This window comes from Salvelinus fontinalis, chromosome 27 (genome assembly GCF_029448725.1).
Source record: "Salvelinus fontinalis isolate EN_2023a chromosome 27, ASM2944872v1, whole genome shotgun sequence".
NCBI lineage: Eukaryota > Metazoa > Chordata > Actinopteri > Salmoniformes > Salmonidae > Salvelinus > Salvelinus fontinalis.
Genome location: NC_074691.1, coordinates 12,878,758 through 12,890,788, shown reverse-complemented (window position 1 = coordinate 12,890,788; position 12,031 = coordinate 12,878,758). Strand labels below are relative to the sequence as shown.

Genomic DNA, 12,031 nt, shown 5'->3' with positions numbered 1-12,031 from the left:
GGATTGTTGTCCTATACAACGTATAATATCTTACCTTAATAATGAAAAAGAAAGCAATGTCTTATTATAGTCTAGAGAGTCATCTTAAGCAGACATGAAACAGCTATGATTCTGTTGATGAATTGCAGCGAAGCAAAGACAAATCGCACAGAATCCTAACCACACAGGTAGGCAGGAAGGCAGCAGTACGTGGAAGGAAGGAGGCAGAACAGGACGGGACACTAGAAGATGAATTGGAGCTGAATCCCATCATTGATCCTTAGCCCAGCCTCTCTCGGTGTGAAGGAAACAGAGTGAAACCCCCCCTCAGAGGGGGAAATTAGAAAAGTCATTAATACTAGCTGGTCATTGGGCCCATAAATGATGGTTTACTTGAAGCAATATGAGGAAATCTATCTCCCGGCCAAGGTATACACTACAGGGTATACAAAGGGAATGGCAATAAAGCAAGTGATATGCTCCTCGGACTACCAATAACCTAGGCTCCAACAGCAACTAAACATCACAGCACTCAAGTGGAGCCAACGGTATCACTCAAGGGCTATAGCAGGGAAGAAGTTAAACCGTGCCTGATATCCCTCCTGCATAAACTTCCGCCCTAGCTGCATTGTTCATTTACAGACGACGTACAAGATACCAGACCAGGTTAACTGGTGATCCCTTTGATCTCTCCTGAGTTAAGTAATGTGCAAAAAAAACTAAAAGCAGATTTACCTGTGGAATAATCACCAAGGCTCTCTAAAATAGGATGAATTTGTTCCTCTAGGGCAATTCAAAAGGCTGACTGAGGGCCTTTTTCCTGAAAAATGTGTTTGTTTTCTATGGTTGTGTTTTGCTTTCCGTATATTGAAGTGCATAGTGTAGGCCTATATTGATGTGTGTTGATGTGTATACAGGGCTCATCTGTAAAATAGCTATTGGTCTCAGCATGACTCCCTGTCAAAAAGGTTCAATAAAATATCAAGATTGCATCTGTATAAATCGAGATTCTTTTCAAAAGGGCACGAGTCAATGTCGCAGAAGGTCTTTATTGGCATTCAGTAAATAAAAGCTACTGTACAAAGAACCTTTTAACTCAAGAAATGTGCCAGCTCGGAGACATCAATTTCCCTTTCTCAAAGCAATTAAGACTGAAGGTCAGGATGTCTCACTGTGGTCGCCAACACCTCCCCACTGGGACTGTTTGTCTCTCCCTTGGTGCTGAACAATTGGATTAGGTCTCTGTTCTGCTTTACAGACGAGAGTCATCATTAGTGTCAGTCAGGTGGTGGGGGCTGGTGGCTTGGGAACTTCCCCTTGGTGGAGTAGCAGCACAGAGGTTCTGAAACGCAGAGGCGCAACATCGCCAGACTTCCGGGAACGCTTGCGAAACAGACCAAGCAGACCAGGCCGGGGTTTGGGGTTTGAGAAGTCAATGAGAGAATTCTTCCTTAGTTGTTATTTTTCTTGAAATCTAAAAGGCATAACCTAGATTCGAGCCAATGTCTGAGGTAGTTATGATTTGAGATTTCCTTTGGAGCAGCAGTTTCTGCCTATCTTCATACTGTACTGTCTCTGGTAGTAGTGTGTTAGAGCTCTGGGCCTCAATGGCGTAGTAGTGTGTAGTGGAGCTGCAGTGGCCCACCAGTCCTGGCCTCCTTATCAATCAGTCCTTCAATCACTCAGTTCTCAGAGGCATGGGATCACTGGGCTATTGTACTGGTGGTAAGCTTGAGAAAAGAGCGACAGGGCCTCTTAAGGCCTGTGTTTACTGATATGCGCACACACACGCACGCACACAGACACACAGAGGGATATGTGCGCTCACAGTATATGATTACCCTGAGTGACGTAGTCTTCTGCTCATAAGCCCCATAAAACCCCAAAAGCATCTTAGCTGCCAATACTGGCTTTTAACTCTATCCTAGCTACATCCTAGCGCTAGGAAGGCTTGTTCCTGGGGTTAAGATGTAAGACGACACGAAGATGATCAGGTAGCCTAACTTTCACATATTAAGAAACAAAATAACTACCTTATAGCCTAGCATTTGTATATTGACTAGCCAGAGGACATAGACTACATTTTTCTATAGCCTACATTTATCTGAGCATACCTCTGCGATACTCAAAGGTAATGGACACCTACATAGTAACCTCCTGTGAAGAGGTTTCAGGCTCCATCAGTGTATAGACTATCCACAGGCATAAACAACACTGTGGCCCCCTGTGAGACGCAGTGGGATTGGCTGGCTAAAAGGGACTGCTATTAAAGCCATTACACAATTAGACTAAGCACCTGGAGGGCCTCCACGTCGGTAATTCTATAGCCGTCTACAGATAATGGAGGGCAATACAGATCCGTTTCAAACGCATCTTCCTGGCATCCTTTGTAAGAGGTAAATGAACAAAAGAATGGCTAGGAGTACAGCATCCAACAATACCTTACAATTATATACAGGAAGTTTTGGATTAAAAAGCTGTTGACAGACAACCTAGTGGGGAAGTTATGAAAGTAAAAGTGAGGAAGAGAGGCTACTGGGCTTATCAGAATGTTGCAGAGGTAGGTCAGGAAGGGAGGGCGATTTCGCTAAGTGTCATGTCATCCATGGTGTGCAAAAATAATTCAACTGGATCTTGGGGGGGGAAGAGAGAGAGACAGAGAGAGAGAGAGAAAGAGACCAAGAGAGAAAAAGAAACCGAGAGAGAGAGAGAGAGAGAGAGAAACGCCGAGAGAGAGAGAGAGAGAGAGAGAAACACCGAGAGAGAGAGAGAGAAACACCGAGAGAGAGAGAGAGAGAGAAACCCCGAGAGAGAGAGAGAGAGAAACCCCGAGAGAGAGAGAGAGAGAGAGAAACCCCGAGAGAGAGAGAGAGAGAGAAACCCCGAGAGAGAGAGAGAGAGAGAAACCCCGAGAGAGAGAGAGAGAGAGAAACCCCGAGAGAGAGAGAGAGAGAGAAACCCCGAGAGAGAGAGAGAGAGAAACCCCGAGAGAGAGAGAGAGAGAGAAACCCCGAGAGAGAGAGAGAGAGAAACCCCGAGAGAGAGAGAGAGAGAAACCCCGAGAGAGAGAGAGAGAGAAACCCCGAGAGAGAGAGAGAGAGAAACCCCGAGAGAGAGAGAAAGCGAGAGAGAGAGAGAGAGAAACCCCGAGAGAGAGAGAAAGCGAGAGAGAGAGAGAGAGAAACCCCGAGAGAGAGAGAAAGCGAGAGAGAGAGAGAGAGAAACCCCGAGAGAGAGAGAAAGCGAGAGAGAGAGAGAGAAAGCGAGAGAGAGAGAGAGAAAGCGAGAGAGAGAGAGAGAGAAAGCGAGAGAGAGAGAGAGAAAGCGAGAGAGAGAGAGAAAGCGAGAGAGAGAGAGAGAAAGCGAGAGAGAGAGAGAGAAAGCGAGAGAGAGAGAGAGAAAGCGAGAGAGAGAGAGAGAAAGCGAGAGAGAGAGAGAGAAAGCGAGAGAGAGAGAGAGAAAGCGAGAGAGAGAGAGAGAAAGCGAGAGAGAGAGAGAAAGCGAGAGAGAGAGAGAGAAAGCGAGAGAGAGAGAGAGAAACCGAGAGAGCGAGAGAGAAACCGAGAGAGCGAGAGAGAAACCGAGAGAGCGAGAGAGAAACCGAGAGAGCGAGAAAGACCGAGGAGGGTGAAAGAGAGAGGAGGGTGAAAGAGAGAGGACTGCCTCATCCTTCCTTCCTGGACAGCCAAGGCGACTCGAGACCTTTAACAAACCCACAGTTTCTAATCCCTGGCTGCTGAGCCAGCTGGCCCTCTCCTCTCCGCATGCAGGGGGGACGGGACGAAAGCCTGACAGGGTTATTAACCGATTGCCCTTCAAGATACCAAGTGAATACTGATAAGCGGGTCAGCCCTACAGAGCTGCAGCCCAGGCACTAATTTGCATCTAATTTCCAAATGCTTACTAGCCCCACCCAATGTTGACCTGCCCGGTAGACTGAGGAAATCTCAGGCAGCACACACCACACACAGGAAGAGAGTGACATGTGAATCAGCAATACGAGGATATGGTGTGTGGTGCTGTGAACTGTGCTGTAATTAGCCCACAGTTGCAATGGTAAAGATTACCATAAATGATTCCCCCAGTAAGGGTCTTTGTCAAACAGTCAGGCTTTTGCTCCTATGGCAATGTTTTGTTTCTATCCTGTACCTGTAGAGGTTTGTTGGATGGGTTGTGTGTAGGCTACTACTAACTACAGTAATGACTGGGGATACAGAGATTGCTCATCTGTCTACTGTCTCTGATATGCCCACACACACACACACACACACACACACACAGAGACAGAAAGCCAGCCGAGACTGTTGTTTTTTTTCTAATTTGTATGATGATTCACAGTGGAACCTTGGTACCAGGATGAAAGGGGGACAGGCAGGTGATTGTGTAAGAAGGGAACTCAAGCACAAAACAAGTTCCAAAGAATGTACAGAAAATTTTCCCATTAAAAATAAATATGACTAACCTTGCCCAAAAACAACTACACAAAGCATCACTGCTGGTTATTTGGTTGTGCAATGTTTTCATAGTAGGCCTAAACCAGCACATCCCTCCCCCTAACACACAGACGCACACGGGCTATGGCTCTCCTTAGGAGAAACATTATGCGTTTCTAAGCCCAAGGCAGGGACCTGAGCCGAGTACTCTCAAAGGCAGCTTTGCAACCATAAACATGGCAAATTTTGATTGACTGCTAAAGAATCTGTCACCACTGCAATTTCCTCTAAATCACCTTATGCCTTCTGAATAATTTGATCCCATCAAGTTGTGTACTTTGTCAGCAGAGAAGCTGTATCACAGGAAGCTGATAGTCGACATGAGGAGAAGCAAAACCAAATGCCTCCAGCCTAAGTAAATAACATGCTGAAGTGACAAACCAGCCAAGCAAGTGGTGAGTTGTATGTCTTTTGGATTCATAACTAAAGACCCATTAACACTTGCTATTCTTAGTGGTTTCCGAGTATGGTGGCTGTACAAAAACAGACATTGGCCCTCTGAATGGGAATAATTATTACCCATTTACTAGCCATAATTTGCACACTATCATTCATAGTATGGAAGTGTCTATAAATGGTTGGTTAATTCATTGTTCAAAAACAGGACTGTCAGGAGGCCTTAGACCCACGTAATTAGGCTACACAGTATACGAACACCAACAAAGTGCCATCCAAAATAATCATTCAATCAATTGGACTACTGTAGTTTGTCTACAGCAGAGATGGGCAAATGGCGGACCACGGTGCCCCTTTTGTAGGCCCGTGGATCAATTCCACCACCCCTCAAAAAAAGTATTTTTTAAATATATATAATTTTTTAGGAAATCAGTCAGGGTCTCAACTTACTGTCAAGAGTTAGAATAGTAGAATACACAATGTGCAATATTCTACATTTGGTTGTGCATGAGCAGTTGTCTTGTCAGCTAACATTTTTTAGATTGTTAAATTAGTTTAGCGGCCAGCTATCTAAACATGTAATCAAGCCATTACTGGCTGAGGTAATGGATGGGCTGAACATGCCGAGAGATAAGTTCGGATTGGTCTGCCACGTTGCATGCTTCTGTCTATAACATGAGTTGCTCAGTATGTGCAGATAATCCTTGCTACCGCAGCTTTTTTTTAAAGATATAATGTTAGACATGGAGAAGTGTTACTACTGCTCTCAACAACATTGCTGCCCTGAATTTAGCAGGCGCTATCGACAAAGATCAATGGGAAAACGTTGTGATGGACTACTTTCTGCACATGGTCAGTGACTTGACACAATGCGGGCCAAACATGCTGTACAAACAAAACGCCGTTAAAGGGGTTCAGTCTGCTGTGAAGCGTTCATCCATGTATACGGGTAAGAGTCTAGCTACATTTTCAGATATTATACTTTTCAAAATTTGTCAGAAAGTTGTTTTCAATGCAAGTTCAAGTGTACTGTTAGCTAGCTAGCAAGCGTTACGTGTATGATCTGTGTAGTAGCTAATATTATTTATACCTAAAAGTCATTTGCATTGCTAGTTATAGCCTAACCCTAGCTAACATTAAACCTAGCTGGTTAGCTTTAGCTACCTGCAGATTGATACTACAGCATTTAATGCATGGTGGCTAGCTATGACAATCAGTTTGTATTGCTAGTAGTATGGTTTGGGATTATGAGTCATTGTTTAGCTAGCTAGCTACAGGTCTAAACAAAAGACTCCACTTCGCCAGATGATTACAAGACCCAGGTGTGTCTGGGGATTATTATTGTATTTCATGAACATGTGTACATATCTAGACAATAGTGACCCATCCACTTAGCTAGATGTGGCTGGGGGGGTTATATCATTTATTTCACGTAACCCATCAATTTAGACAAGTGTGTCTGGTATAGGTGTGCAAACATGACCGTATTCGTAATCGTATCTGTAAATTGAAAGTAGATAGATCATAAAAGACACAAGTGTTTTAGTATGCCTAAATAGATGTTGGCTAAATACTATACCTCCCTGCACATTCTCACTGCAAAAAATCTGCAGATTAGGAGCAGCGCAGGGAGGGGGTGTGTCTGTGTGTCCTCAATTTGCAGCAGGCAGCCAAGTTTGCTGTCACTCAGTCAGAATGTGCACTAGCATTTCCATACCCTTGCCCCACTTGTTAGATATTATGCTGCCATGTGATTGATCATAGTAGCAGGCAGTAGCAATCTAAATGATCAGACAGAAAACATGCGAGGAAAAGTGATCAGGTAAAAATTTTAAGTGAGTGGACGGAGAAATACGGCTTCACTCTATCCAATCAGAGCAGCAGGATCAACGTACAGCCCACCCTTCTCTTTACAGACAGGCAAACTAGCCAGTATAGTTATTTAAACCATGCAAATGACTGACTCAAAGACAGTATGGTTTAGAAACTCTGTGACTGACACATGAGGAACATGCTTCCTGGCACCCAAAGAAAAAATTCTTCCAATCACAGATCATTACAAAAAATACTCGGATCATAATCATAACCAGAAAATGGCCCATACCCGTTACGATAATAATTTTGTCCGACTACTCAGCACACCCCTAGTGTCTGGGTAAGCATCATCTAATAATTATGAAATATTTGTATCTGTACACTTTCTATTTTTGATATTGATACTATGCAAATATGCATGTAACCATTTCACTGTACTGTTCACACCTTCCGCATTCTGTGAATGTGACAACTACACTTTGATTTTATATAGTGTGTGTTTACCAGAGACAGTAATGTGAAGAACAACATGACCTGCACCAAAGTCAGACTAGGATATAGGCCAAGGACTAGATAGTGTTTTTTTACCTGGAGTTCTCTTATTGAAGGCTACTACTTTCACCACTTTTAGTCTTAATCTTTGGTTGTTCACTACACTACCGCACTCACTCTGTTTAGCACATGGCCTCACTTGTGAATCCTTAAAGATGGGTGGGGCTAAGGCTTAAGAGGGTGTGAACAATGCTTAATAGTTGTCAACAAGAGATCTCTAGTAGCTGTACCAAAACATTCAAGGGCCATTTTCTCAAAAGTGGGATAACAAGTTTATCAACTTTCAACGCAGAATTACTTTCCCATTGTTCCTCAACTGCAGGGTATGATATATCATTTTGTAGCTCTGAGTCTCTACTTTTATCCAATGTAAAAAGCACAATTTCAAAGTTTGCTACATAAGACCGAATCGAGGAGGTCAATCACATTAAAAACTGCAAACATTTCTTTCCACCCTATGGCAAAATGTGTAGAATTGCAGGAAATTAACTAAAGGGGTCCCCAAAACGCTAGGTGTGTATGGATGTAGGTATGCAGACCCATGAGCCACTGAGGCCCCTCAATGAGTTCTGATATTTTGTGGCCCCCAACGCCATCAAAGTTGCCCATCCCAGGTCTACAGGATGCACTCTGAATCTGGTGATAATGAAGAGTATGGGATTGCGTGTATATAAATACAGGACAGATATCTGGATACAAAGTTAATTAGTTCAAAGTTCAATAGACACAAACCACTAGCTGAAAATAGTATGCCTGTGTTGTACAGTGTCGTATAGGCCTAACTATAGTACACAGCGTGTCGTGTTCGAGGAACTAGCCGATTAGGCAAAACACTACAGTATACACCGTATGGGAAGCGAAACTAATTACACAAACCCAAAGCAGCCATACTCATTCTAGTAGATAATACAACACATACATACATACATACATACATACATCTCACCTCTTTAATTTTTTCTCGTCTCTCTTTGGTTTCCGGATCGGAGGGCTCGTGCCCTGTTGCTCCGGGTGGCCGGACATATTCAATGACTGGTAGGTTATCGTCATCTTTCCCACCTTTACCGAGACCTTCCTTCAAAACTTTGTCCTTCTCGTTCTGTATATCTTGCTTTATTTCGTCTGGTCGTTTCTGGAGAGTGTCTTTGGCTTCAACCAAAGCCTTTTCGTGGTCCTTTCTAATCTTGGCTAATATCTTTTCGTCGGTCCCAACTACGATATTTGAATCACTATCCGTACCTTTTCGAGTGTTGGTTTCTACCGCGGACGAGTGGAAGAAAACTCCGCTGAGCAGCTTCGACGAATCCGGTAGGAAAAAAATAGCACCGAAACAAAGCGTAATAAAAGCGCTAAAAACTAATAGCAAAATGAATTTCTCTGTCAGTCTGAAAGAGGTCGGGCTGGAAGACTTCCTACTCGGGGTAGCTGTAAAAGGCAATAGAGTTGCTACTGGCATTTTCCTTGTCGTTCAAGAAACTAAAACAAATGAATTCAATTCTAAAATCGGCTTACGTCGCGCACAGTCTTAGCTTCCGTACAATAATATTAGCTATCCATTTCCCATATGTATATCAGATAAATTAATAATTTAGTATTTCGTAAAAGTTACTATTGAGCAGCGCGCTGCTGTTTCAACTGCCCATACTGGGAAAACATCTGCAAAAACTCTTCGCTCAGAACAGAACGGAAGGAATGGCAGCTATGCGCAATTGACAGCTCTTCTTGTCCAATCGCTTTGGTCTGCGCGTACAGTTAGCGAAATACAATTGTGGGCGTGTTGCTCGGACCGGAATGTGACAGTGACACTCTTGTTTTGATGTCTTGTTCCAACTTAATGGTCACTCATAAATAAAGACACATGCAGTGATCTAAACGATACAATATAATAAAAAGTGGTCATATAAAACGGTTCTAGAGTAGAGGTAGTCAGTCAATCACATCTCGGATGGATCTCGTAGTCCCACGGATTGTCTACTCAGTCAGGGTGTGTAGCGCGTGGACATTCCACATCGGCTCATGCATTTGTCATGTGGCTTTGCGCGTGGCTGAATCGGACTTGTATAATGAAATAAAAATAAATACAATCACATAAAAATAGTTTTTGGAATATTAGGCTACAGAATATATAACAAAATGCATGAGAAGCAGGATCCGTGTATGTCAAATATATGTATTTGTTCAGTCATTGTAATAACTTTGTGCTTGCTAATATTGCCGTTTATTATGTAAACAGAGAGAGAGAGGGAGAGACTGAATATAAACTAAACAAATAACAGCCTGCCATGACTAGTAATTAAAAAATAAACCACCTATTGATTTTTTGCATGGCTAGAATATCAGACTGCATTTATGCATTTATATTGCACACTTCAGTACATGAATCCGGCTCTTGACTATCAGTATGTGTAGTATTATTGGTTTTTGAATTGTGGTGGCATCGCTGTCCCTCAAGTTGCAACCATGAAAAACTCTGTTTTTGTTTATATTGAACTGTTTATCAATGACAAAACATAATACAAGTTATATATACTGCAAAACTTTGTTTATGCATTGCTTGAAGTAGGTTACTTAAGGCAAGCAAATTGGCTTGTCCCAGTAGTGGCCCAGCAGAGTTGTTGTGACATATTTTGAGCATTGAGAGATATCCATCCATTATTTTGAATTCTAAAAAGAAAGGAAAAAATGCAGTGGTGTAGTGGAAGGTATACGCAAGTCTACGCCATATACCCACTTATTTTTCAGTGGGCATTGCATATACTCCTTAATCCCCACTGATACCAATCAAAATAATGTGGTGGAGGTATAAGCTGTATCAATTAATAGAGCTGATGGAACAGATCGGAATGTTTAGCTTAATGTTGATAAACTATTATTTCCTCACATTTTAGGCACAATAATGCTAGGTGCCTGCACACTTGAATTAATGGGTAACTACTCTCAAAAATCTAAATTTCACCATGCTCAGATTTTTCCCAGACCTCAAAAGTAGTGTCCTGATGTGGTTTAAGCATTGTTATGGACTTAGAACATACAAATGTGTTACTTTGAAAATGAAAACCTGAAATAAATGGGTTAAATCTGTACATTTCTGACTCAGTTTATCTGTTTCAATAGTAGGCCTGACTGTGAAAGACCAATATGGGATTTATCGTTTAGGTCATTCAAAGTGTATGTCACTGTTTCTCATAGAATTTGATGCACAGGGTGCCTTTCCTTCGCTGAGTGGGCTGTTTGGGGGAAAACATTACAAAATTAGAGTATACCAACTTCTCCAGGCACCACTACACCACTGAACAAAAATAATTAATATATTGTTCTGATCAATAAAAACCAAAAAGGATATTAAAATATATATATATATTTTTAACTAATATAATGTGTCTCTAAGTTTGTCATTGGTGTTACTGCCTTGAATTAGAAACACAGACAAGGACCTTGAGCATTCACTCCAGTGGCAAGCTGTTATCCGGGGAGAGGTCTATATTAAAGAAAATGATTGTCATAAATTTGAGGTATTTGGTGTGTCTAAATCCAAAGTGTCATTGATACTACTCAATTTAAATGAAGGTAAATTATATTGGGAGAAATTATTAATTATATCACTTCAGTGGTCTGAAACCTTAGACCTTATATTTTGAGCATCTGTGGCCTCCATTTTTATTTATCTTAATTTACCAATGTGTCATTGTTGTTCTACTCCTTCTGGTGGCACAATGTTATCAGATTAGTAAACATTATTTAAATTCATTAAGCTGCCATATTAGTTGATTTAGAATGGGATGATGTACCCTGATAAAAAAAATGTTAAATGCCATGCCCAAATGCCATCGCAATTCACAAACGACCCTTACTGTATGTGTGCCTTCAGAAAGTATTCATACTCCTTGACTTATTCAAATGTTGTTGTTACAGCCTAAATTCAAAATGTATATAACATAATAATCTCACTCATCTACAGACAATGCCCCATAATGACAAAGTGAAAACATGTTTTTAGAGTTTATACATGTATAGAGTATATACCTGTATTATCATATATACATGTTAGAATCATATTTTCAGTGATTACCGCTGTGAGTCTTTCAGGGTAAGTCTCTAAGAGCTTTGCACACCTGGATTATACAATATTTGCCCATTATTCATTTCAAAATTCTTCAAGCTCTGTCAAATTGGTTGTTGATCATTGCTAAACAACCATTTTGAAGTTTTGCCATAGATTTTCAAGCTGATTTAAGTCAAAACTGTAACTCGGCCACTCAGGAACATTCACTGTCTTCTTGGTAAGGAACTCCAGTGTAGATTTGACTTTGTGTTTTAGTTATTGTCCTTTTGAAAAGTGAATCCATCTCCCTGTTGTAACGTTCTTCGTTGGGCGAAAGAGAGGAGGACCAAGATGCAGCGTGGTAAGTATCCATTTTAAATAGAATACTTGAAACAAAGAACAAAAACAATAATCCGACAAATGAACGAAGACGAAACAGACCCATATAGTAAACACAGGAACACAGTAACAGGAACAATCACCCACAACCCACAATACAAAACAGGCTACCTAAATATGGTTCCCAATCAGAGACAATGACTAACACCTGCCTCTGATTGAGAACCATATCAGGCCAAAGACATAGAAATAGACAAACTAGACATACAACATAGAATGCCCACTCAGATCACACCCTGACCAAACAAAACATACAAAGCAAACTATGGTCAGGGCGTGACACCTCTTTCTGGTGGAAAACAGACAACCAGGTTTTCCTCTAGGATTCTGCCTGTGCTTAGCTCCATTCCACTTC

At 41.6% G+C, this 12,031-nt stretch overlaps 1 protein-coding gene across 1 annotated transcript in view; it reads right to left on the bottom strand.

Moving 5' to 3' along the window:
• The window catches only part of LOC129825071 (mannosyl-oligosaccharide 1,2-alpha-mannosidase IA-like), a 169,973-nt gene extending 161,012 nt beyond the window's left edge, over positions 1 to 8,961 (bottom strand). The window contains exon 1 of the mRNA XM_055884825.1: positions 8,182 to 8,961. Coding sequence (XP_055740800.1) covers positions 8,182 to 8,691 — 510 coding nt within the window. The 5' untranslated portion in view covers positions 8,692 to 8,961. The remainder of the gene's footprint in view (positions 1 to 8,181) is intronic.
• Between the last annotated feature and the right edge of the window lie 3,070 nt (positions 8,962 to 12,031).